The sequence below is a fragment of the Larus michahellis genome, chromosome 7 (assembly GCF_964199755.1).
Source record: "Larus michahellis chromosome 7, bLarMic1.1, whole genome shotgun sequence".
Taxonomy (NCBI): Eukaryota; Metazoa; Chordata; class Aves; order Charadriiformes; family Laridae; genus Larus; species Larus michahellis.
The window spans coordinates 29,625,026-29,652,223 of NC_133902.1; the positions used below are offsets into that span (position 1 = coordinate 29,625,026).

Here is a 27,198-nt window from a genome sequence, read left to right on the forward strand (position 1 = left end):
TGTTACATTTCATACTTTTTCTTTTTTAAAATTCTTTTTTAAAATTCTTTTTTAAGGAAAATATATAGCTACTCACATTTTTATTTAAATATAATACATTTTTCCTTTTAAAAAACTCACCCTGACAAGGGGGCCCATTATTTACAAAAAAAAAAACAAACCAAAAACAAAAAAACCCCAAAACATTACAGGCTAAAAATATTAGTTGTTCTACAGTCAAGATATTTTTATTACTCAAGGTTTCAAGGAAAAATTGTGTGCTGGAGAAACACAAGCTTGCAATGAATGAGTATGGAGAACAGTATTTTTGGCTGTAAACAAATATGCACTAGTGATGTTAAAGTACAATGTGTATTAAATCTTATTCACACACAAAACAAATCATGCTCTTCATGTGTACAATATTGTGAAAAATAGGATGGAAGAAGTTAGATAGGAAAACATTCTTGTTTCATAAAAATATGTTAGAATGGGACTTATCTATAGAGTTAATTTAAAGCTTTGCTTTAAAACAAACTTTATTTAAAAATCTTCTTTTGCTTTATCTAAAAATTAGCCTTTCTATAAAAACCATTCCTTTAAAACTTTGCTTTAAAAAAATCAGTTTTATATTAGACAAAATATTAAATTATACAGGCACAATTAGTTAAGAGGGCTATAAGAACTCATATTATAACCCTTCCTTTTCCAGTGACTTGCAATACGGTCATAAGATTCTGTGTCTACTGACAACCATAGGAAAATTTATCCATAGAAATCAACTTTTACTTCAAAAATAAAATAAATTAAAAAAAATAACATCAAAAATCTGTCAGACCATATTTGACTTGCAAAGGAACTTAGTTTCCAGCTGGCTTAAGTACATGCACATCTTTTATTTATTCTGGGAAATATGCACATACATTAAAAAAAAATCCCCAAAATATTTTTTGAACAAGTGGTTTATGATGACAGCTTTTATATTTCCTTCAGATACTGTATATTAAAATAAAACACTTCAAAGTCCACCTTTATCTCAATCCAAACCAGTGACCCTTGACACTTCAGAAAACAAATCAAGAATGATTTTGTTTTTTCACGGAAAAATGCACAGATATTACGTTCAATGGCAGAGAGCACAGGGTCTGGTCTTTTCTATGTCATTCTTGTGTTCTGAAGATGTATTGTACAACAACAGAATTTGCAAAGACCTTTAAAGATAGGTTATATAATAAACCAAACTGCAGATTTACAATCCAGAGCCCCAATTGTGATGATGTTTAACTATATGCTTAAATTAATACAAATGAACAATTAATCTTGGATTTTAAAGCACAGAAACGTCTGCAAGACTGGAGTTTATATTTCCTAAACACATTAAATAAGCTGTCATCATAATAACTACTAAATAAAAAAACACAAATGAAAAAAATAAAACAAACCAAAAAACACTGGTCTTTTTTGCCATAAAATAATAGTAGTTAGTGCATTCAGTGGCCAAACATGAATCACTATGGAATATAATTTTAATTCAACTAAATATTTTAAGCAGATATTTAAATATCCGTTTCAACAGATATTTGAAGTCTAGTACATTTAGATGGATGCTGCTTTAGGTTTATTTAAATATTTTACTGAAAGTTTAAAAAGAAAGTTTCAACTACAGTACATAAAAATGTAACCAACAGTACACCCAATTAAAATAAAAAAACCATACAATCTCAAATTTAAGGTTGAAATTCTAGAACAACTCACTGCTATTTGTTTGTGTTATAACTTTTCCATCCCCCCACTAAGGAATGTGACCCTATAAATGTAATCAATAGGCTATTTAAAAAACAAACAAACAAACAAAAAAGAACCAACCCAAACCCTAAGGCTATATTTGTTTTGGAATTTGATATTTCACTTTAGTCACCACCGTTTCAACAGTGCCCTAGAGACATATTTCCTTACCAGCATCGCCCATTATTGCTTAATCAGAGCCCACAGTGACTTTTTATCCAAAATAACTGCTTTGGACATGGTTTCAGGAAAAAAGTCAATATAAAAACATGTACAATTATATTTCTTTTCAAGAAAGCACTGAATTGATCTGAATTGTATCATACTGTATTAGTTTTAATGCCACTCCATAGGCAAGTATATATTATGTGTTGAAGGAGGTGTGCATATACACAAACACAAAATACATACACAGAATTCAGCCCAGATTAATATTATCTTCATTTAATTTCTAGCACAACAATCGAGTCATTTTTTGCACTTTAGAGTTGTGTGGAAAAATAAGAATAGGCACAATTAATTAATACAGCTTCTAATTTACCTTATTATAGTGCACTATTACGCACTGATAATACCATAAAAACAATATGATACTATTCAAGCCCATTTTTCTAATGTACAGGTGAAGTCTGGTAACTAGGATTCTAAGTGCTTTTTAACTCAAATGCACAACTTCTGCAGCTTTACACAGTAGAACAGTGCAATACATTATGTCCCCATATTCCAGGAACAAGAGCTGAGTTTACAGATGTACTTGTTTCACATTAGCCTGGCTTTGTACTTTCTGCAGCTCTAGCACTTCAACTGCTTTGTCTATGACCTCCTTTTGTTCCCTTTTCCTCAATCTTCTTCCAGGTGCTGGCTATAAAAACATAAGTTCTTTTGGTAGCTAGCTCTCACCTGGTAGAACAAGACAGTTTCGAAGTAACGGTACAGCAGAATTTCTTCTAGAGGGTCGGTTCACAGTGCTAGGGTGACCCCGATCTCCACTTACTTCCCAGTTACTGACTTTGGAAGAAGCTCCCTCTGGCTTCTTGGGAAAAGATTCCGATGTCACCTTCTGCCTCTTTTCAGGAATCCCTGTGACAACTGTTGAGTTCAGAAAGGTCCTTTTTGGTTTCCTCCTCACCTTTAATTTTTTAGCATCAGGCTTTTCTTTCTTAAGGTGCTTTCCCACTGTAGTTTTCCTTGTCTGGCACCTATGGGTGGAGAAAACTGAAGATTTCTGGGCACGAGGACGAAGTTTCCTTCTCACCCCCTCTTTTTGCTGTTTTTTAGTTCTGGAAGTTTGCTTGCCTGCAGTTACTCTGTTTCCTCTCCTCCCAACTGTACATCTGACAGACATAGATCCTGCAGCCTTTCTAGAAAAAACTGGTTCTTTATTAGTGCCTTCTTTCCTCTTCCACATTGCCTTTGGATTCTCCCTCTCTAACCGCTCACTCCTGATGGAGGTTAGAGGAGTTTTGGTACCTCTACTGTTAAATGGAGTTAATCTACAATCTCCTTCTACCGCAGACTGGTGAGAGTTCAAAGGTGAAATGATCAAGTGTTTAAAAGAGCTCTCTGAGTGACCAGATACCAGACAATCTGTTCTTTCTGTGGAAGCAGAAGATCCATCTGCCTTTTGACTTGAGGCTGCATCATTCCCTTTACCTGGATCTGGCAGGAAAGATGCTGAAGATGAACTACAGAAGTCTGACCAATTGAGTGACTTTGATAGCGTGCTTTCTCTCTGTGCATCAGCTAGTTTCCTCATGTTTGCATCAAAGCTGAGACTTCTGAAAAGCTGTCGAACATGGGAGGGCTTTTTGGCCTTTTCTCCAACTGTACTCTTTGGAGGCGTTTTCAGAATTCTATTTGTCAGTGGGTCATAATACTTAAAAGAACACTGTTTGTATTTATACCTTACAGAGTCCTTGCTGTCTGTGGAGTTACGATTTTTCCTCATTTTGGGAATATCTATAGGTTTACCTTTACACTGTTTAATCTCTGGGCAGGAAAGAACATACACCACTGTCTTGGGCTGTACAGGACTCATAATCTTGCTATAAGACTCAGGAAGTTTAAGGGCACATAGTCTAGTTTTCATGTTTGGAGTTTTTTCATTCTCTGGCCACGCAATGCTTGCTTTCTGGTCAGCTGGATCAGATTCCCTTCTAGACATTTTTCTTTTTGCTACAGGGTAGTTCAATAGACTTGTTTGGGTGCCATGGCTGACTTTAACCACCTGGCATCTTGAAGCCAGGCGCCATGTCCTTTTCCTAGGCATTTTAAGAGTTTGTGGGTTGCATAGTGTATCTGAGGCTAAAGATGGGTTATCAAAACCAGAGCCACCACTTAAAGCATCGTTAAATTCTGGCAATGCTTTAACTGATGCACTTTCTGTTCTATTGCCCTCAACAATATTGTTCTTTTTTTCATCCTTCTGGATTTTTTTCTTCATTCTCTTCCCTGTACAGTTGGCTGAGGATTCACTGTCAAAGTAGCAGCGAAAACGACCTTCCCTGAAATCACGCACAAGTTCTTCAATTTTTATATCATCTTCATACATTATTTGAGACCATGTCTTTCCCACAAAAGAAGGAGGCACATGAGGCAGAGCTGGAAGAACTGGTTCTTCAGTATGAACTACAACATCCTGTTTTACTGCTTCTACTTGCTCTACTGACTCACTTTTTAAAACAGAAGAGAGCTGTGTTCCGTAGTCTTTATTTTGCAAACTTATTTGGACCTCTTTTAGGAATTCTATATCTTTTATAGCTGCCTTAGGTAAGTCTGTTCCTGCCTGAATAGGTGCATCACAGTCAAAACTCATTTCAGAACCCTCTAAATGAGTATGGTCCAGAAGTGATGAAAGAGTTAAACAGGGATTATCCTCCTCTTTGAAATAAATTTCTTCAGATGTAGTTCCATGGCAGTATTTCAAAATAACATCTTCAATAGTGTCATCCACTGAACTTTCATCACCTCTGCTCGTCTTCATGTTTTTGCATCTTGCTAGTTGTGGGGATGTCCCAAGACCTAGGGAGCTGCTGATACCCACAGTATCCCTGAGATGGAAATCAGACACCAAAGTTTCATCCTGAGTTCGTAAACCATCTCGTTTTGAGAGAGATTGACCTGAGGTAATATGTAAAGAATTGTTGTGGCTGTACATAGGATTCTGATGAGAAAATGAAGGGTGTTTTGGGTGAACCAGTGTTGAAGCAGGATTCAAGCATGGATTCATTAATACATCACTATTGCATACCATTTCTGTTTTATCACATCCACTATGCAGAATCGGATTTGATGCTGCCAAACTCATATCATTTTTTCCTGATTTAGGATTAACAGAAGAACTATGGATTAAACGACTGGCAGAAAAACGCTGAGGTACAGGGCTCATCACAGTTTTAAACTGGCCTTCATAGCTATGATTTGCAATTTGAGCATCTTTCAGGGTATCCCATTTCTCATTGCTACAAATGCCCATAGACTGCTGGGATGTTCTTGTAACATGTTCCTGCCGTCTTTCTAGTTTCTGAATAAATGCTTGTGTTACAGAACTTTTCTTTGTGCTCTCACGAGACAGGCATGGAACGGAAGAGCATATTTCACCAATGGACTCCTGGTCTTTGCCGGAAATCTCCTGTTTGTCTTGGTTTCTCTTTTTCTCTGTCTCTTCCGGGGACAGACAAGCAATCCTAGCAGCCTCTGGAGTGACAGGGAGTGGCATGTCGTCATAGGTTGGTCTAAAGGGGAGGGCAAAAAACCACTTTATATAAATACTGTAAATATGCTTAAGATTTTTCAAACAATAGTTGTTTTTTTTTTAAAAAAAAAAAAAAGAGTAATTACCTAGAGTGCATCACACCTAATGAACAAACTCGTTACCAGCTCTGCTACTTTAGCAGAGATATTCCATTGTAAAAAATGGTGGAGGGGGAGGCGGGAATGTTCCACAAAGCTAAAGATAACAATTTGGGCATTAGTTAGTTACCCTCTTCATGCAACAATCCATTAAGAATGGCCAAATATACATTACGATCATTCTATAAATACAGCAAAGCAAGAAAAAGTAAAAATATTTCTTTTGTTTGAAGTTGTGAGCTTAGAAAGAGGTTATTTCACTGGTAAAACTATCACTCATTAATACTGAGCTTTTGTAGAGAAATGGAACATTATAATATGGCACAGTATAAAAATACCATTGAGTATAAATGCCCCTTTCCCTACAAAACGTGGCCGTCTGATAGGGACTCTGCACATGTCGCCAAGGAATTCCAGGCTTACTGTTTCTCACAGACATACTACAACTTCTGACTCACTTCTATAAGAAGTCAAGTTATGATTGTTCAGCCTCACTGTGCCAACAGCAGATTTTTATATATTCTGCAACTGGCAGTTACATCTTTAGGACTGCCTTAAGTACAAGCATTTATGTCTTGCAGAATTAACAGAACAGACAGATATGGGCTATTTCTCATATGCAACACAAGAAACCACAAGGCTTCAATGTGTAACAGCTGGGCAAATCCAATTAAAATAATTTTTAAAAAAAATTAAAGAGAGAATGTGATGTTTCATTTGAAAGTTACAACCAGACCTTGCAAGACCCAAACAGATGCTTACTTTAATACATGACAGACAGCCATGCACCTCTTACGGTGCATTCATCTGCCAACAGAAGTATTGTGAATAGATTTTATTTTATTGGAGACTTTTATGCCACATCTGGTGGTATTAATATGCCCTCTGCAGAAATTAACTAGGAAGAAAGTTGTTTAGCAGTTGACCATGCAACAGCAAGAAGCCTTTGATGTCTGCAAAAACACTTTGATTGAGCATGCACAATTATACACTCCTAGGTAAGGACATCCTTTTGAATTATAAGTAATAATTCCAGACAGTATAGTCTCGTGGGGATTGTGGCAGATGACTGGGCCAAAAAACCAGAAAGAACCTGTAGGGTTTTGACCCAAGGCGTTACAAGGCTCCACTACATTTTACCCCAATGGAAAAACAAATTTTAGCTGTAATTTGGGCACTACAAGAAATTGAAAGAATCACAGGCCAAGACAGAGTGACTGTACACATACCCATACACATTCATGAGCAGATTACTGATGATTCCATTAGGGTCCATGCAGGGGTAGCTCAGGCAGCCACACAATGCAAAAGGAAACGTTATTTACGGCAACGATTTCTACCAGGAAAACCACACGTAATCACTCCACATGCCACTCTTCTAGGAACTGTATCATTTAATCATATGCCCACACTAGGGGAAAGTCTCCCCCTTGGAGATATCCCTACATCTCCTGTGGATGAGGCTCCCCCTTATGACGAGTTAATAAAAGAGCACAAAAAGACGCCTGGTTTACCGAGGGAAGTGCAACATGTATGGGAAGCTGGACAAAGACAATGGAGAACAATTGCATATGCTCCACTACCAGGAATTATATTATGGCAAACACGTGTACAGGCATCTAGTCTGTGGGCTGAACTGATTGCAGCACCTTTTGCTACCCTGAAGGGAACTGACAATTGGGTTGTATTCAAAAGTCTCACGATGTGGTTACCCCGCTGGGTGCAAGAAGGTTGGCATAAGATACCCTATATGGGGGGCAGATATATAGCAACAACTTTGGCAACATATACAAAGGTATCCCTTGAAAGTAAGGCATGTCTGAGCTCATCAAAAATAATTCACTTGAGTCACAAAGTAACAGGGAAATAGGTAAGATGACTTTGCTGAAGTACATGCTCAAGCTATAAATGCATATATAGCTTGTGGACATCAATCAGCTTATACTGCACATGCACGAGAGATGATTGCTCACAATCAAACCCCTTTGCCATTACATGTTTATAAACATGCAAATAATTGTACTACTTGTATGCACCTACATTTAAGGGCATTATATAGGCCACAGGCAAATACAGTCAATGGGCTCTGAATAGCTGGCAGGTCGATCATATGGGGCCCCTGTCCCTGTCAAGGGGGTGCCAATAAGTATTCACTGCTGTGGATACAGTGCCAAGACTGTTTTTTGCTAAATCCACCAAATATGCTAATCAACATAACACAACTGAAGCACTAGAACAACTCATTCATCAATACGGACCTCCTGACCAAATACAAAGTGACCAAAGAACACCATAATTTCCAAGACTGGGCTCAAGGGCTAGGGATAGATTAGATATTCCACATTGCCTACTATCCCCAAGTTAATGGCTTGATTGAAAGAATGAATGAGATGCTGAAGGAACAACTGAAAAAACTAACCAGTACTAAAATTTTACAACATTGGAGTTCACATCTTACTAAAGCAGTTGTTTTGTTAAGCAGACAGAATATTCATAATCAAACACTCTATGACCATGTTATAACACCTACAGTACAAAACGTGGTGAGGACTGAAATTCTTCCAGATGGTATCTCTCACAAAATACTAACTACAGGCGAAATGGAATTGTTCACACCGACGGATTGCATGGTGGGACCACAACCTATTAGTCTAAATGCGAAGATTCATATAACAACCCCTGAGAATACCGTATGGTTATGTATCCCAACTACTCCTCTTATTTGTCATCCTCTGTTGATACCAGATTCTCAAGTTCTTGTATTTCAGCTATCTTTGATGAATACCTGTGCCTTATCTAGAGGAGATAGCATTAGAATGGTGTTACTGGAGTCACAAACCCAACATCGAATTGAAGTTCAATCTGAAAAAGCACAAGACGTAGTTCTCCAATCTGTCTGAGCAATTACCCCGTAACAGATTATCAAACTCAAAGTAGTATTAGCTGAAGGAGCCTGAGCAATGGCATATGTATTACTGGAAGGAGATGATACTCCTGTTTTCCTGCCCTATCACAGGCTGGCTTGTCATGCTTTGTAGTCTTGTACTACAAGCACATGCCTTGGGTACTGTTCCACAAGATGAACATGTAAATACTTAGATTTGGTTAGCCTCTACTGTAACTAACTCATCTGCCTTTTATATTAAGGGAAGATTAACAGCTGCAGAACTTTTGACGATGTGTTCCATTGGCATGCCAAGCCCAGTAGCTGAATTACAGAATTTTACTATGCTAAGTATATTTCGATAGTTTCTCATTGCTGTTTTTTCTGAGTAGGTAACAGCTGTGCACCAATGAACACTACCAAATTGATTCACAGTGGACTATTTCCTCCTTCAACACCATAAACGCTGCTTCCATTTCAAAAGCACATGTTGCTTCAACATAACTGATGAATCAGCCAGAGTAGAGGATGACACTCAACATCTCTAGGACTTAATGCATCGAATGAAACAATCTACTGATGGTGCCTGGCTGGCTGAGTGGTTTAATTCCCTGACAGGATGAATGGGACACCCGATTCAAAAAGTATGTTTATTCCTTTTTCTATATGTATTTATTACATACCTCTGTAAATTACCCTGCCCTACACCCCACAAGCCCAAATGGACACCTCCAGCTTTGCCAGCCCCAGCAGAAGTGGTCCCTTGAGTGAGGGGGTGGAATGCGGGGAAAATAACACAAGATTGGCAAGGAAGATTGCAAACACGCTCAAGTGACTTGCAGCTGGTGTCAAAAAACACATATATCATACTAATTGTTGTTTAATCTTGTGTGCTTGACAAGTAGAACATCTGTGTTTAGATAGCATAGGACTGTAATAGACTCAGAGGCACCCTATCAAACATGCTTGAGATTCCTGCCCTGCTGTGGGAAAGATCAAAGCACAGTGGTAAACTACGCCTGCGCGAATCCCTGAAATCCAGGCAAAAACAGCAGGTTCAGTAACTCTCTAGCAAGGACCAAGCTACATGGGGCCTGCATTCCCACTTGTGTGCCACTTCGGAGATCCCCCGATTTGCAAGGTAACTAAAATATACTCTTTGCATTTCATCCATGATTTTGTGGTTGTTCCTGCATCCCGCCTGTGTCAGCTCACACAGCGACATTTTATTTTCAGTAATTTTTCAGAAAAGGATTGCAATATAAACCTAGTCACACTTTCTTTTCCATCTTGCTTTTCTTTCTACAAACTCTGCCTAGATTTGGGATTATCCTCCTCCACCTCTCTCCAGATTTTTGTACATTATTTTTCTCATTCCATTCCTTCTTCCAACAATTTAGAGGAACATAGGTAGCTTGATTTTCCTCATTAGTTGGTTTCATTCAACAAAGAAATAACCTTGTATTAGTGACACCTCAAGAGAGGGCTTTTTTCATTTGGGTGTTGCCTTAAAGTGAGTCCTGTATTTTCTTTATGGCAAAAAATTGAGGATGTTCTTAATCTAGAAGAATTAAAATTATTTAAAATGGAAGGATTAATTCATTTCTTTGTAGTGATGTGTACGTGCCCTTGGCTAATTTGTCATAGACATGCCTATTAGCTTGTTCTGTCACATCCTCATATTAATATGACTGCCTTCAGACAAAATACTCTTCTACTTGTTGTCAGATCTATAGCAGGGTTGTATATCAAGATACACTGTACTGGTTTTGGAGTGGGATTTTTGTCTGCCTTGCAGAACATAACAAACAAGGAATAAGATTTAACTGAGATTTAATTTTAACCATTCTATAGTTCTATGAATAGATTTCCCTTCATCTACAGAGAAAAACTTACACACTGACCCTCTTATCACTAGTAAGCATGCACACGATAATTAAAGAGAACACTTTTCAAAATCTGAGCATTAATGAATTGGCCAATTCATCTAAATATTAACTGAATGTGTGAACTACAAGGATAATGAAAAATTAATGTATAAACATTCACATGACTTTATCCAAAAACAACAAAACAAAATTATGAACGCTTTCAAAACATACCACAAAATATACTGCTAAATATACATATATATAAAGCCCAGAATTTTAAGAATTATAATTATATATATAAGTATTTATAAATAAAGCCCAAATTATAAGAACTTGTAAATGCACGTCAGAGTGTATGGTCTGCCATTATACCCACTGACTCATATATTCCTTCTTTTTTCAGGTCTTCACATTTAATTGCTATCAATAGGGTTGTATCAAATCCTAAAGTAGTGAAACAAAGTTTAAAAGTGCAGAGACAACAGAAAAGCAATATACTCGGACAACGTTTATATAAATGCACTGCTTTCTAAATTGTCTTCAAAGAGTAGATTTCACCTCAAATGGAGAAAATTTACTGCTCAGTGGAACAGAAATAAGAACTTTTAACACATGCATTCTACCAACACATATCTAAAAAAAAAAAAGAAAAAAGAAAAAGACAGCTGTATTATACCTGTTGTCATGGTATCTGTGGGGATGATGCTGTAAAACATCTTGCAGGAAACGCTCCATCAAGCTACTGGTACCCATACGATTCCTACAGTAAGTGGTAAAATGCCTGTGCTGGGAGCTGAAAATGTGCTGGTGAAAGATAAAACAGATGACTAGCGTAATAATACTATTAACACACTGGCCTGTTCCTAAAAATGACTTCCCAGGTTAAACATTACACTGATGCTATGAAAATGTTTAAATAAAAAGAAAAATCTTCAGCCTTTTCTACTTCAAGGCCTTGATTCAATGCAATTTTTAAGCATGCTTACAGAGTCTCAAATAATACTAAAATGTATTGAAATACCCTTCCGAGTTGGAACTTAAATTAGCAGCTCTGACAGATGCTCACAAATCTCTTCTAACTAGTACAAATTCTCTCACAAATCTCACAGCTGCTCACGAATATCTTGTAACTACTACAAATACTCTAAATGTATCTATGAATGACTACTAAAATATTTTATAACTTCATATGAAAAAATATCCTGCAATTCACTTGAATTAAGGGGGATTTTCACAAGCATAAAAGACTAAATAGACTTCTACTTTCTAATTAAAGAAGTCTAAAACACAGGAGACTAACAGAGCTAAAGAACACAAAAGATAATAGTTGATCAAACATCCTCAGCCTTGATATCCAATTAACCCTGATACTTCACAATATACACAGATCTCAAGATTGAAGCCACAGAAATAAACCAAATGAATGCAATGCACAGCAGCGTACCACTTCAGAAAAGCAGACTGCAGTAGCCATGCCACACCACTAGCATCTTTTTAACAGGTAACAGATAAGAAAGGTATCTTCTTCTCAGTGCATACATTGTGCATTTCACAAATTGATTATTTTTCATTCAGTATTGGTTCTTCAGTGTACAGAGTGATATTTTATAAGCTGATAAAACCTTTGGGTACTCCTTGCTACCTGTTGCTGAATTATGCAGAAGCCTTCTCACCTGTTCCAGATTACTGTAGTGTACATGGCAACAGTTGCAGTATCCTTGTCTATTTTGCACAGTGGATACTCCAGGCCGAGGATCTTCTTGCCCTCTTGTGTGTAAACTGAAAGAAGCGGGTAATATTACCAAGCCGTATCAGTAAGAAAATGAGAAATGTTGGGTTGTTTAATTGACGTTCTTAACACAGAAATTCTAAACATCCATCTTACTATAGAGCTGAAACAAACTTGCAAGATAAAAGTTTCTATTTCAGAATGGTAATGGCAAATAGGACTACAAATTTTAAGGTAATCCCAAGCAATTTTCACTAAAGAAAATTTTTCTTAGACACAGAACAAAGGATAAAAGGTTGAAGGCACAACAAACACAAATGCTAATTTCAGTTGGCTGTAACCTGAAGAGAACTGTCTTTCCAGAACAAGGCAGTCATCTTTTCATTCTTCCGGTTTTTAGTATTTTGAAATTAAAAAAAAATAAAAAAATCGACCAAAGACAAAGAAATCTTGACACCCACACATTAGTTTTGGGCACTATAACATGGCATCCCCACAGATTTTAACAGTACGTGGGTAGAAGATAGAAAGGACTTCCATCATACACTTGGTGTATGTTGCATCACTGTCATCCATTACACAAGATAACACATAAGGTTGAAAAACAGATTCTTCCTGTTTTACTTTGTGTAAGCAGTAAGCTAGATGCCAATTAGATCATCACTAACTTACCTGCTATTGCTGTCCTGTTGTAGAGAGCCTTCAACACCATGTCTTTCAATTCCTATAGAAAAAACAAAACAAAACACAATATCAAAGAGATGGAATAGAGCTTTACCTGCAATTAGTTACTTCTCTTACCATTTTAAAGGAAGATAAAAAGTTTAGTAAGTTCAAGAAAGCATGTAGAGAAGGATCCTTTTGTCCTCAAAGTTCCTTTAAGAGCTTAATAAAATAAACTTTGCTCTTTCATGGTTGAGGGGAGTGGGAATTTTTCTACTGATTTTTCTGGGATCAAGACTAGGCAATCTACGTTTATACCGCTACATCCATGATCACTGAGATAAAACGTTCCACATCTTAAACAGCTTATTACAGGACAAGAAAGTTACATCTACATGGAAACTCTGTAGATGACTCAGAAGTCACTTCTTCCATCTAAGTTCCATAATGAAATATAGGAAATCAAAGCATGCAATTGAAACTACAAGGTGAACTAATGCTTCTACTGTTAATTATTACATTAAAAAAAGAATAACTGCTACAAACCCCACTACTTTAAACTTCTCACCTTGTGCTGAAGAAGCAGAAGCCTCATCAGATGGTTTGATTCTGTCAAACATCTGTAAATAAAAGATAACATAACTAAGAATAAACAATAACACAAAAAAGACATAGTAAAGCCCATCCTCAAGTTGATCCTTCAGTGAAAGCTCCAAGCTGTTCAGAAGCACTATATTCTTTCAGCTATAGACCAAGACTTGACTTAAATGAAGTTGCATTGCAAAAATAAATTTCTGCTTTACTAGGTTACCCTAAGTCCCAGTTTCAGCTGGGAAAGAGTTAATTTTCTTTCTAGTGATTGCTGTGAAAGGAATGTCAATAATACCCATTGGTTTTAGTTGTTGCTACTTGATATTTACACTATTCAAGGACTTTTTTCATCTACACATAGAAGTACAGACAGAACAGTGGAATGGCCAATGAAATATTCAATACCATAGACTTCATGCTCAGTATATAAATGGTGGTCGGCTGGGGGGTGGGAATCCACGATCACAGCTCAGGATGATGCCAAACCACCAGGCAGTGAGAGTGACCTGTGTCATTATTATTATTGTTATTTTTATTTTTACTGTTCTGTTATTGTTTCTATTAAACTGTCTTTATCTCAACCCATGATGTTTCTTTTCCTCCCTTTCCCCTCTTCCCCCACACCCTTCGGGGGGCTGGGGAGGTGGCGAGCAAGCGGCTGCATGCATCTAGTTGCCAACTGGGGTTAAACCACAACACCCTAATATTATATTTAGCAATGCATGGTAGCTTTGATAGAATGAGATAATTTCTGATCAAATTAATGAAGTAAAATATTATACTTATGAATACAGCTTAGACTCTGTTAGGTTATTAAGCAATAACCTTGTCAAATTAATTTAATTACTGAATTTCCTAAGTTGCCTTTACAATAAAGATGAAAGATGTATGCTAATTGTATGCAGTTACGTGCTTTAGGGTGCCCAAACACAAAGGACTTCCAAGTTTCACGCAGTCCTTTTACATTATAGAATGCAAGCATAAAATCAGCTTTCTGGTACAAACCTTAGAGTCATCAACCTTCTTCATCCACCAAAGCTGTCTCCAGATTATGTCGAACAGTAGGCCGTTTGCAGTGCAGGACACTTTTCTCATCCCATCTGGCAACAATGAAGTTAAAGAGCCTTTTAAAACAGAGTTAATAATGCATGTTTTCCATGCCCTAAGGCACATAAATTTTTCTGTACCACTTTGCAAACCTGTCAGTCAATATAATGAATAAATCTCTTTTTGAAGTCTGCAGTACATCCTTCTTTTTTGTTATGGAAGTTGTTTTGACAGTCTTTCCTACATAAATGTTAACCATTCCTTCTGGAATAACTTTGTTCCTTCTTTCTTCCTCATAGTCCCTATGTATTAAATATTGTTGTCATTTTGGATGCTAGCACTCATGAAATTAAGTATAATACTACAATAACAGAAAACAAATTCCTCAATATTAACCAAATTGAAATTAATCTATTTTGAGCATCATTCATCAACCTGCTCAGAAAAACAATGTTTTATTTTGCTTATGTTACATAAACTAGTTGCATATTGCAAGAATACATTAACTGGAAATTTCACAGTAGGTTGGATGTTCAAAGCATTTTATAAATTAATCATTATATACTCAATTAAGTATTATCATTAGCATTGCAGAGAGGAAAGCAGAAAGGCCACAATAATTTGCACAATCACTGTCAACAGCATCACAGTGGGAGTACAAAATCCTGTCTCAAAACTCAGGACTTCGCAATTCTTAGATCTGCTCATGACTTACCATTTATGTAATTGTGGGATCACAAACCTGAAAGTTTCAAATCAACCACTTCTACTTTTTAGCCTTTATGAACAGTTTTTTTCAAGACTCATTCCTTCCCTTTTCCTTTCCTGTTCTCATATATGTAGAAAAGATGCTCCTATATAAGACTACATACCATCAGGCTTGACAGATGTGTGGTTTGTTGTTTATTTCTTTAAACTTGTTTTGCTCTTTCCCTGACTAAGCACTGCTCATTATAAAACAGCAGGGCTTTTACAGCAGTCATGGTCAGAAAGAATATCTTATTATCTCAACTAAAACCAAACCAAACCAAAACAAAACCAAAAAAACAACAAACCACCCAACCAAAACACCAGAATTGATAACATAAGATAAAGCTACAAACGTGGAGCATAGTAAGAGTGTAGCAACCACAGAGGAGCCTACCCCATTGACAGTACGGTCAGACAGTCAGCAGGGGACACCACAACCATTCATTCCCATCCACTGCCCCAAAACCAGATTTACAGCATCTCAATATATAAATATCTAGTTTCATCTCAGAGACATCACTACAGTTCATTACTTCCTTATTTGAAGGAATAATGGTGTTGCTCTACTGAGAGTTCACTCATCTGCAAGTACAGTTCTGTAAGTTACACCCCTAGACACAGATTTACACACATTTAAACTGAGCTAGGAGTGTGGCAGCACAGGACTATGAAAATAACTACAATTAATTACACCAGTCTGCATCTCCTTGACAACTTTCTACAGTTTGAGGAGATTCAATGGACAAGATTTTCTCACTGCAGGGGGGTCAGGTTAGGTAAAATTTGTAAAAGCCTGGCTATCGCTTAGTAACCGACAGAAAAACATCAGAGGAAGACCTTTCAGAGATACTTATGCACAAAGCTGACAAGAGAGGAAAACCTATTCTCTTTGTCCCAGTGTTTTATGAGAACATTAGCGCACAGGACAAAGAAAAAATCTGAACTCAAATTATATACAGCTTCTTACCATATGAAGTCAAGCTCAAACCACAGGCTAGTAATGTAAAGGAAACCTGTTATGTAGATGCCTTATCTATGTTGCCAAAATCTGGACAGCCTAACTGTAATCCTTACTTTATCAAAACAGAAAGTACAGCTATAAATCCACAAAAGACTTTTCAGACGTCGATGCAAAGCCTGCAAAATTCTAACTTCGTTAAGATACTTCCAACTGTAAGTATCTTAAACTATTGGATTAAAAAAGTAAATTGTAAATTATATCTGCACAAGCTTTAGTGTAAATATTTTACCACTGAAAAATCCTGTAAATTGTAACAAATATAAAAACAACTGGCTACCTACAGAACTGTTTGATTTGGTAAATTTCTAACCAGGCTACTTTAGCTGTCTCTAACACCAATGTTTCTTTTTGGTTTTATCAAATTACTCTGTGTACCGCAGCCAGAGGATGAAAAGCCTCAGACAATCCCACTTAACAAGACAAATCTATAAGGAGGCAGCCAAAGGCATGAACTATACACATTAAAAAAATCTGGAGCGCATTCTGATAGTATATAAAACCTTCACAGGCATCAAAGAAACTCTCCAGAGAGCATCACTCTTGCACTGCAACCGGTAAAACACAAATAAAAAGGGGCAAAAAGGCCAATCAAAACTGCTCCTCAAAAAACACCTCACGAAAACTTCTACTGTCCCTTCACCTAAGAAGGTCTGCGCTGGGTAGACAGCGGGAAAACCCTCGCTTTAACAAAGTTATCTCTCTTCCAACAGCGTTAGCACAAATAGGGAGGCGGTAACTTATTTCAGGAACTGCTTTTGCCCCACGGCCGCACAGCACCAGCTCGGGCTCCGCGCCGGGTCCCGTCCCTGCTGCGTGTTCGCGGTCGCCGCCTCGCCCCGTCTCACCGCCCAGCCGCCACCACCGCCGGGGGAGGAGCCGCAGGCGGCTCCCAGGTCCCGCCAGTAGCCGAGGGAGGCAGAAGCTCGCTGTGTTTTGAGGGGGCCCCGCCGCGCACGACCGAGCGCCCGCCCCCGCCGCAGGGGCTACCGGCCGCGCAGGGGGGCTGAGGGGAGCACCCACGCGCGTTAACGCCCGCGCGCGCAGGGGGTTGGCAGAGCGCCGCGCGGACCCCGCCCCTAACGGCCCCTCCCGCTCCCAGCCGGCCCCTTCCTCCGGCACGGCTCGGCAGGGCTCCGCGCATCCCCGCCGCTCCCGCCGCCCGGCTCCCTCCGCGGCGCTGTCTCACCTCCATCATTCCCCCGTGAGCTCTTCCGTGCCAGGCCGGGGTCAAGGGATGCCATCCTCGGCTTCCTCCTCCGGGTCGGCGGGGGCGGGGCGGAGCGGAGGGTTGTGCTGGGGGAGGGGAGGGGGCTGCCGTTTCCCGCCCAGGCCTGAGGGGCCGTACCGCCGCTCCCGGCCCGCCTTCGGGCTCCCCCTTCGCCTCAGCCTCTTGCTCCGCCCGCTGGGGCTCCTACGCCCCTCTGCGCCCGCTGTGTGCTCGCTCTCGGTGGCCTCGGCCCTGTGAAGGGGGACAGGCGCCTCTGGGGGCGGCTGCCTGAGTAACGCGGGGGGCTGCCGGGCGCAGCCTGCCGCCCCTTGGGCGCGGGCGGTTCTCTTCTGTAGGTGTGCTAATGCAGTGTGAAGAGAGGCCGGAAAGCCTTGGTTTCTCCGGCCCAAGGCGCTGGAAACCTGCTCCAGCAAACCGGGGGGTTGCCTCTTTTTGCCAGTCAGTATTTTTCTGGTTTGGGAGGTAGTGTCTTTAATAAGTTTTATTTCAACAACTGTGATAGTTATTTTCTCCTTCAAAGCACAGTGTTGCTGCTTGAGAGCAGGCTTATACTTTTTTCGTTTTCTGACATTAAAAATAGCTTGCTTTTCATAGTGTACCTTGTTTAGGTTTTATCAGAAAGTGAAAGGTGTTAGTTTGACTTTTTGACTGAGTTAATGCCAGATCTGTTTTTCTCAGAAGAAAGTTTAAGAATATGACCTTAGTTCAGGTTGTCTTTTGTTTTCAATTGTAGAGGGATTTTTTTAACATTATCTAATCTCCCGTGGGAAACCAGCTATTGCATATTTCTCTCATGATGAAGCAGCAGAATTTTTTAAGCAATCCAGGCAGACACAAAGATAATCAACACCCTTATGTGTGAAGACAGGTGCAGATACAGACTTGGACTGTGCAATGGGGGAAGAAAAAAAAATCCTAAATGCACCATAATATGGAAACTTAAACCAAGGCTGCTGTAAAAAGATGGGGATGTGTGATTATGAGAGACCATAGCTTAGAAATGTCCACCCATGCTGAGCAAGTAATTGAACATAAATCTCAAATGGAAGAACAGCAGGAGAAGGCTTTTCTTTAGGAGAGGACTACCTTAATTGCTGTTGAATTCTTCTGTTATGTGCATAGATATGAATATGTTTTTATTGCCAAAAAATAAGTACTTAGTACCGAACTAAAGTTGCCGTGTAAAATATAGAACTTGGCAAAACTGGAACTCATTAAAAAAAACCAACCAAACAAAAAAAAAAAACAGACATGAGAAGAATACAACTTTTTAGTTGTTTAGTTATGTATAGCATAACATTTCTGTCTTTTAAGGCTGTCTTTTTCTGTCTTTTAAGGCTGTCGGGATCCCCTAATCATTCTACACTCATTTTTCACCACACTTACTTTGTTGGAGATAACTGATAAGATGATGGCTTAGTTTGAGGCATCTTGACAGACGTAAGATTTCAATACAAGTATATTCAATACAATCAGTCACTTTGGTAACATGTAAAGGATTTTTGAATTCAGTGTTGGACAAGCGAAACCTAGTTTTAGATGGAATTTTATGGGTAGGAGTGGAGATTTGTAAGAAGGAGTCATAAAATTTTGCAGATGCGGTATTTCTGTGGAGGAGACTTACATGTGTGAAAGCTCAGGCATGTGCCCAAATTGTTGACGTCAGCAGAGATGCATTGTTTAAACATGTGTACTCCATTGGTGGCAAACACACTTTGAAACGTGTTATCTTAGGCTAAAATAGTTTACCTTTTTGATGGTTTGTAGCAGGCTTGGTGAGTTACTGTGGCTCAGCTGACTCTTCATAACTTGTTGAAACAAAGTAAGCTCGGTTACGTAGCTGAGGTACTGACGTTTCTTTCCCAGAATGGTTCATGTAAAACAGAAGTCTGTAGCAAAGAGAAGGAGCGTCTGTTATAATGCCATATCACTTGTCCTTGGAATGTTCCTGAATAATTTTGCAAGGATAGAATGTAGTAGTCTATCTTTTGGACTGTTATTCAAAGATAGCAGAACGTAGGCTTGTGTTGCCAAGTATTTCTTGGCTTAAAACTCTTTCTGTGTTTGTGAACTTGAGGTTGCACCTTGATTCAAGCTCAGGTAAGGTATTGAGAGATATCTCTTTCCCTCAATCTCCTCTTCCCCCCCTTCCCCATCCTCACATACATGGATGAACACTAAAGCAGAGCTAACAAACTTCCTTTCCCCTTTTAAAAATTCCTCTCGCTCCTGGTCTAAGCATCAGACTTTTTTCTCTTTGCTGATATTTATACTCATCTATCAATTTCCATAAACTGTCCCATACACCTTTCACTGCTTTACTTTCTATTTTTGATTTGATTTGCTATGGTTTTCCACTCCTCTTATCCAGGTTATACCTATGAAAAACATTAATAAAAATTGATAAAGGTGAACAATAGCTATTTTCCTAGAAGGAGTCTCAAATTCCTTCCAACAGTTGGGTTCAGATTGTAAAGAGAAAATGTGACAAAAGAAAATCAAGGTTGGTAAAGCTAGCTGGCAGGAAACTAGATTTTTGGTTTGTTGCATATGTGCTTTGTACGTTCTACTTTTAAAGGCCTTATTTATCCTTAAATTGTTGTTTTGGTAAAGTTCTTCAAAGGATCTGAGCTAAGTGTTGACTGACTGACAGCCGTTGAGGGCTGGGGTTTGAGCCATGCAGAGAGTACTTTTGCCAAACACCCACAAAGATGGATTGCTAGATCTAGCCTGGTTTCTAACAAGCACAACTTTCAAGACAGTCTGAGTACACGTGTAGATTTTAGAGCACTTCAAATTCTGATTGAGCTTGGGAAAGGAGATCTTTTCAACTTTATAGCAGAATAGATGTTCCATAATGCCTAGTATTATGTTAAAACCCTTAATTGCCAAGAAATGTAAAATTCTCTTAAAAGAATTCTGTTGTCTTTCTCAGAACAATCTGATGGTGGCCACTGTCCAATATCAGATACCAGACTAAAAGGAGCAATGATCTGTTCTTCTGTGGTATTTAATTTTTTTTCCCCTTTACTATCAATTCAGTTATATTTAATAATAAGGGTTTTCAAAGTAAAAGAAAATAATTTCTCATCTGTGTACAAGGCATCTTTTCTCAAAATAGAGCTTCTTGTTCTCTTTGTTCTGCTTTACTTGGACTGTTTGCTGGGGTTGACAGATTGCTGTTACACATTTATTTTCTGTATTATAAACATGAAAAATATAAAATTAAAAATATGCAGTTTTTTAAAAAATGATAGTGGTCTTTTACTTATTTCGGTATGGCACTGGAATTACATGCAAGCCAGAAAGAAAAACAATTTTTTATATATTTTCTTTTTTAATTATTATGGGCATTCTGCTCACGTTCTCATTATCTAAATCTGATCTTTCTTTTTTTGTATTGTACTCAAGATTTTGTAAATTTTAAAATAAGAGCTTTACCTGAGTTAACAATAAAAACATCCCCAATATATGGGAGATTAGTTTAACCCCCTAAACTTAAGGGATAGACTAATTTAAAGATTGTTCTATTTTTCATTCTCTTGCCAGAACTACCTTCTTAAGATTAAAAAAATTGCAACTTAAATAGCAACTTAATAATTTCAATTGCCTAATCATTAAAGCAACCGAAAAGCTTAGCAACAGTGTTATAATGGAATCATGATTAGATAGGGACCCAGGAAGAAATTTAAAATACCTTTTAAAACTGAGAGGGTTATAAAAAGCATTTTTAAAATGTATGGACCAAGAATTTTCTCCAAAAAATATTGCTTTACTTTCATATAATCAGGTCTTTCATATTTAAAAGATTACTTGAAGTGCTTCGCAATTTGAATCTTTTTGCATATCTAATTTGAAGCAAATCCTCCCAAAGTCTTTTTTTGTGACTATTATTTGAAGGCTATGCTGCTGCTTTCATGGGCTTATGTTTTCAGTCGTATGGTTTTTACACTTCTTTGATCTTTTTTTTTTTTACACTAAAATTGCTCTTAATACTATATCTCTGTATATATGTACTTTGGAGAATACAGAGATTTTTATTATAATAGTGCTGAGCAAAATTCTCAGATGTTCACACTGATCCAAGAGCTTATTATTATTGCTGTTACAGCTGCTGTTATTCATTCGCCAGCAGATCATCCAGAAGGAACAGCTGAGGAGACAACTCTTAAATGTGTCACTTTAAACAGTATGGCTACAAAATTTATCCAAATTCAGTGTTTTCATAAAATTTCTGCATGATGGGCTACTGATGTTCTTAATGACGTTTAAAATCCATACCCTAACACTACTGTAATGAACCTGTCTGTTAGCTTAAATTAACATGTTTTAAAAAAAAATGCAAATAAATTCAATCAGCAGTTGAGAGGTTTGTATGCCATGGCTCTAACACTGCATGAAATTTTTCTTTACCGGACCAAGACTAACCATGCTGTACCTAAGGCAACATGGAGAGAATGTGGTCGCGGTGTCCAGACAGCCCTCTTGCGGAGCACCATAAAATTCGCTTCAGTTAAAGTAGAGAGGAAACTTGTCTCCAGATCCTTCTTTCCGTTTGTAACCTGAAAGAGCATTCTGCTTTCAGAGAACAGTTTTTCATCATAGAATGCTGAATAGTTTACTGTTACATTCACAGACATTTCTGTTAATGATTGTTCAGCCAGTTCATCTCTCTGAAATAACTATGCCTGTTTTTTAAGGGAAGTGACACAAAGAAAAGGACTAGGTCAGGAAGTAGCTTGGGGGTTGCCTGTAGGTGACTGCTCGTGAATTGCAGGATATTCTTTGACCTTCATGTTGTGCATGGAATTTTTTTTAGCTTCAAAAATAACAGTCCCTTAGAATTTCTCAATTCTATTGGCCATTGTTTCATATTTATTTTCAAAAATAACACCGATTTTAAAATTGTCTGCTTGATATAGTCAGATCAGCCCTTGAGAATTGGCAAAGTTTTCACGTATAATTGTTCATTAACGAATTACTTGGAAACATACGATAATTTCTGACATGTACATGCTGGAAAATGCAGTGGCAAGTGACTCCGTTTCCGCATGCTGAAGGGAGCTCTACAACCCGAGAGCCTTCAGCTATGAAGGGAACAGAAAGACCAATAGGTTCTTGTATTAGCCACAGTCAGGTAACATGACAGAAATACACTTATACTCAGAATTATTCTCATCTGCATGGCAAAATGTTTTGATTAGCATGTTTTAAACCATTCTGCTTTTTATTATTATAGGTAAGGTACAAAATGAATGTGGCTTTTTTTAATCAGATGCTAATGTGAGAGTCTTGAAATATTTTAAATAAGTATAGTAGATGACTATTGCTGCCTTCTAGCCTACCTCACATTTTATCGTAGTAGGAACTCCAAGGCATTTTTGAAAAAGTAAATATTCATTCCCACTACTCAAGCAGGGAATACCGTATTTCTGATACAAAGACATAATTTTATCAAAGCTTCTTGGAGGGATATTAATTCTGTTTTTCAAGAATTTTCAAGCTGCTAGAAGTTGAGAACCTGCCTTGACCCCTTGGAATATTCTGAATTAAATGTTTATATCCATCAATTTCAATGGAACTGTTCTGGTTTTAAATAGGTGCATGCAGATGAATGTAAGATGATCCTGAATGTAAAATATCTCTGCAGCTTCCTTGTCTGTAGTGTAATTTATAGGAGTCAGGGAGTTCCAAATATATATATATACTATTATGTTGAGTCACTGGATGTTCTGCAGTCAATTTAAGGTGGGGTCAAAATGTATTCCCAAGGTAATTAAGTAAGCGTTATTTTCCTCTGTACTGGCTGTTCTAAATCATGTTAAATTTTTTTAATGTTCCCTGTCGTGGGCGGAGTGATTAACTTCACTTGTAAGAGAGAAGTAGTGAAATGTTTATGAACATAAAACAATGATTTAACAAAGTTAGTAGTGAATGCGACAGTGTTTTACGAGATTCGATGCCAGGGTACACTTGATTATTTACTGCATAGAGGCCAGGGTCAGACGAGCTGTAAGCGAGACCCTCCCGTTGAGCCACGACGTTTGGAAAGGACCCTCTTGCTTTCTAAACTTCTCAGAGAGGAGTCTAGGTGCAGCTGGATCCAGTCCTAGTCCTAGACTTGGTCAACGGTTTATGTCTAAAGGATTATATATGCACAATCAATCCTTATATCACTTAGCTAAGATTTCAAAGTTTAGCATGCTATTAGTCACTTACCGAGAATCTGTTGCGGCAAGGAATCTCTCAACCTTGAGGAGTAGAACCTTAAGTGAGCGTCCCCACTCAAGGGGAGATCCTGTCGTGCAGCCCACTGCTGTGCAAGAGAGCTCAAAGGGCTCTTGGGCTGTCCGCTATTTATGGAGTAAGATAATGGACCTATAGGCATATTCGCATGGGAACAAGATGCCTAGGTTCCCACTCCAGACAGTGTTTTGGTTATGTTGCCAGCCATCTCCCACAGTTCAAGTGCAACTCATAACAACTCCCGCTGATGGCCATGGCTTGAGCAGGAGCCGGGGGGGAAAAGGGGATAGCACACCGCCACACTCCCACAATAAACCACGTAAGATATTTTCTAACATCTGAGAGCAAGCTGACTCTCCACCTTGCTTTACCCTGGGAATAATTTAAAGAAAGATTTCTTTATCCTATTCAGGAAAAAAGTGGAAACTTAAACAAGAGAAGTTTTGGGTTTTTCCACGGACAAAACTTAATTTTAGGCTAGGAATGCTGATAAGCAAAAACATCATTCTTTGAAAGAAACCTCTTTCTCCCATAGTTTGAAAATATAGAGACTTTTTCATGGCAAAAAAAAAAATCAAACAGAGAGAAAAAGAACTTTTGAACAAACAACCCTTTATTTGATTTGTGTTTCTTCAGCATTTCACATACTGTTCCTGGAACTGCAGTAGTTCTTTGGATCAGAGTTCAGTCTCTCTCTCTTCTGGTCCATCAGTAAAACCATAAGTCTCTTCTACATTGTTGGATGGTCTATGTTTCTAATACTGAAGTGATCAGAGTTCTTTTTACTGATTTGCACCCAAGCTACATAAAATTAGTGTAATAATTCCCCTTTGCCTAGTTTTTCATCTTGAAATGGAGAAGTGTCTGTTCCCTTCTCTACAAGCTCTCCTCTTGAAGAGAGACTATTCTTAAATAGCCTTTACAGAAAATGCTGCAATTCTAGTCTCTAGATTCATGTAAATTCCATATTCAAGTTCATGCTAAGTGCTGAATTTGGGGCACATAGTCTTCCTAAAAAAAACCACAACAATAATTGCAAAGTAAGAAGGATTTAAAATTAACCTTCGTGTGTCTTGATACAGCTTAAGAAGTAGAACTAAAATGGAGAAATAAATATGGGGGAGTTTAACTGCCTCTTTGCTTCGACTGATTTCCTATGCTTCCCTCCCTGAGCCCACTGTTGATTTATTAGAGATAGTGCTAGTTTTGCTTTTACTGAACGCAATGGAAGAGTTAATATTGACTTTATAGACTGAGCCCTTAACTAGCAAAGTGTTTTTCAGAGCTTCTAATAATTTGCTTTGCCTATATCAGAAACAGTAGGTTTATTGAAGTTTATCAGCTCCCATCTCATTAGAGAGGCTGAGGGCTGGGTAGGGTTTAGACGCAAAACTGTGTTCTCTCCCCTGAGAGTGATCAGAGGAGAGGGCAAATGCAGAGCAGTAGGCAGAAACTTGCATTGGTTCTCCCTGTCTCACATTCATTTCTATGGATAAATAACTTAAATCCCTGTGGAGTCAAGGTTGCCTGGCACCTTTCACAAAATGTGTTTACATCCACTAAGCAGACAAACAATCTGACAAATGCAGCTGACTATAAAAAGCAACTTTAAAAATATAAATGAATATGTGTTTGACCACAGCTTCTTAGAATATCCATAGTTGATTGATTGAGTTTGATTTGGATTTGATTTGCACCAGCTTTGCACGGATATTCAGGAACCATTATCCATTGCAAGGAGCTACTGTCCAATTTAAAACCTTTGCATCTCCATAAATCCTAAGGAATGTCAATGGCTGGTCACTATTATAAAGAGTAACCAGCAGACCGCACAATTCTACATGTGCATAGGTATTTCTTTTAGTTAAGATTTTGAGTAGTAATGCTGCAAAACAACAACCTTGCTTGATCACCCACGCATCCTGTAGGCACCCTGCCTATTAGCACATATTTTCAGGGAGCTGTCCCTAATTTTGTATCAACCCTCAGCTTTGCTCTGTGCCTTTTGCAGGGGATTAGAACTCCTTTTCCATTTCCCTGTCTGCAGTTTGTTAGTGTTTAAGACTGGCTCTGTCACACTGAGCACAATAGCTGAGAGCAATGGTCTAGCTGCAGAATAGTGAGGGACTGGAACCTGTAGTTGTCTCCTCCCTGCAGATCTGCTCGTTTTGTGAGTTGTTATTCATCATGACAAGTTTTAACAACTTAGCTGTGAATTGGTAATAGATGAATGCAGAACGGTGAAATTTAAATACCTCTTGGGTCACTGAGTCATGTCCAGTGTATGTAACACCATAATATAATCCTATTTGAACTGTGGATTTGGGGTTTTGATCAAAAAACCTTTACATAAGAAAATGGAAAATAAGATCTTTGAAAGAATAGGTGTAGGCAGCTATGCTGGTGACTTGAATCCCGAGTGGATGGAGGCAGCTAAAATCTTGAGGAAGTATGGCTCAGGTTCATCTCTGTACTTTGGGTTTCTTTGAACCTAGGCTAGTTAGACTTTAGGCAGTTTTTCAGACATCTAACTCAATCCATGTGTTGTAAGTTAGATGCACAACAGTAAATTCTGACTTCCTTTTGAGGGCTTCTTTCCTAAAACCTCTGTAAGTGACTCTGTAGTTCCTGGTAGTTTATGTGATGTGAAAAAGTGCACGTTGGTTAATCCCTATAAGCAGTACTAAAGATTGTGAAATATGTAGTGAAACAACTATAGTTTGCGTAGCCTTATTTTTATTTCTGTACTCTGTAGTTGTCTCTGAAATTATTTTTCCAAACACTGGCATCCTTTGTATGGGAGGAGACAGCACTTGAGCTAAAATGGAAAAATACTGTTGTCAAGTTTATTTAGCTATTCAACGACTATAATCTTTAGCACTCAACGACATATCAGAATGTTTGTTTTTAAGGCACCCTTGGAAAATTCCATGGATTTCAAGTGTTATCTGAGTGGCAGGTATAATATCTTATTTTATTGTCATGTGAATACAAAATTTGAGTAGCTGTGGTCTGAAAGTTATGTAGAAAATCTTTCCTACTTATTTGTGGAAAATGAGGAAAAAATGCAAGTGTAAAAGCAAAATCTATGGGAGAAAAAAGAGGCTATTTCTACCAGTATTTTTTCCAGGTATTGTTCTTAGTAATAAAAAAATAGATCTTTTTCTTTCCCTTTCCTTGTAAATTATTCTCCAATATTAATGATTTCATAGAATGTAACACCATGATGGCTTTGTTTGCAGGAGTTACATGAAGTGCTACTTTTAAAGATCCTGCTCAAACTTATATGTATGTACACATATATATACACATACACATATAGCAAGTCATTTATATGCTTGTGTGTTTTAACTTGACTGAAGTAATAGATGAAGGATTTTGCCTTCTGCAGAATTACTGAATTTTTTCAGCCTATTATACATGCAAATCTTCAGATTTCTAATATCAACATAGAAAGAGGATGTGGACCTGCCTAAATGAGCCAAACCTCCCTTCGTCAGGTGATTTGGTTTAAATGTGTCGCCGGACAATTTTGTCGTAGTTGCTGACTAT

The 27,198-nt window shown here is 38.1% G+C and overlaps 1 protein-coding gene across 4 annotated transcripts; it reads right to left on the minus strand.

The window, feature by feature from the left end:
• Window positions 1-203: 203 nt before the first annotated feature.
• On the minus strand, window positions 204-17,432 carry ZDBF2 (zinc finger DBF-type containing 2). Of its 4 annotated transcripts, none has more exons than XM_074594986.1 (7): window positions 17,359-17,432; window positions 14,360-14,454; window positions 13,332-13,383; window positions 12,773-12,824; window positions 12,045-12,150; window positions 11,048-11,175; window positions 204-5,498 (listed from the first exon to the last, which is right to left on the minus strand). In XM_074594986.1, the coding sequence occupies exons 1-7, from the start codon at window positions 17,411-17,413 to the stop codon at window positions 2,654-2,656; spliced, it is 3,333 nt and encodes a 1,110-aa protein (XP_074451087.1). In that variant the 5' UTR covers window positions 17,414-17,432; the 3' UTR covers window positions 204-2,653. The 4 variants fall into 4 exon arrangements, with proteins under 4 accessions (XP_074451087.1, XP_074451088.1, XP_074451086.1 ...); XM_074594987.1 differs by lacking the exon at window positions 17,359-17,432 and adding an exon at window positions 15,274-15,389 and having other exon boundaries at window positions 864-5,498; XM_074594985.1 differs by lacking the exon at window positions 17,359-17,432 and having other exon boundaries at window positions 864-5,498; window positions 14,360-14,645.
• Between the last annotated feature and the right edge of the window lie 9,766 nt (window positions 17,433-27,198).

What these genes read in the sequence shown, in the direction of transcription:
- ZDBF2 (XM_074594985.1), bottom strand. Translation starts at nt 14,527, where the DNA reads ATGTGCCTTAGGGCATGGAAAACATGCATTATTAACTCTGTTTTAAAA. An exon ending in ACTACAGTAATCTGGAACAG is followed by an intron (nt 11,176 to 12,044) that starts GTGAGAAGGCTT and finishes ATCTTTCACCAG; the next exon opens with CACATTTTCAGCTCCCAGCA. An exon ending in CACAGATACCATGACAACAG is followed by an intron (nt 5,499 to 11,047) that starts GTATAATACAGC and finishes CCTCCCCTTTAG; the next exon opens with ACCAACCTATGACGACATGC.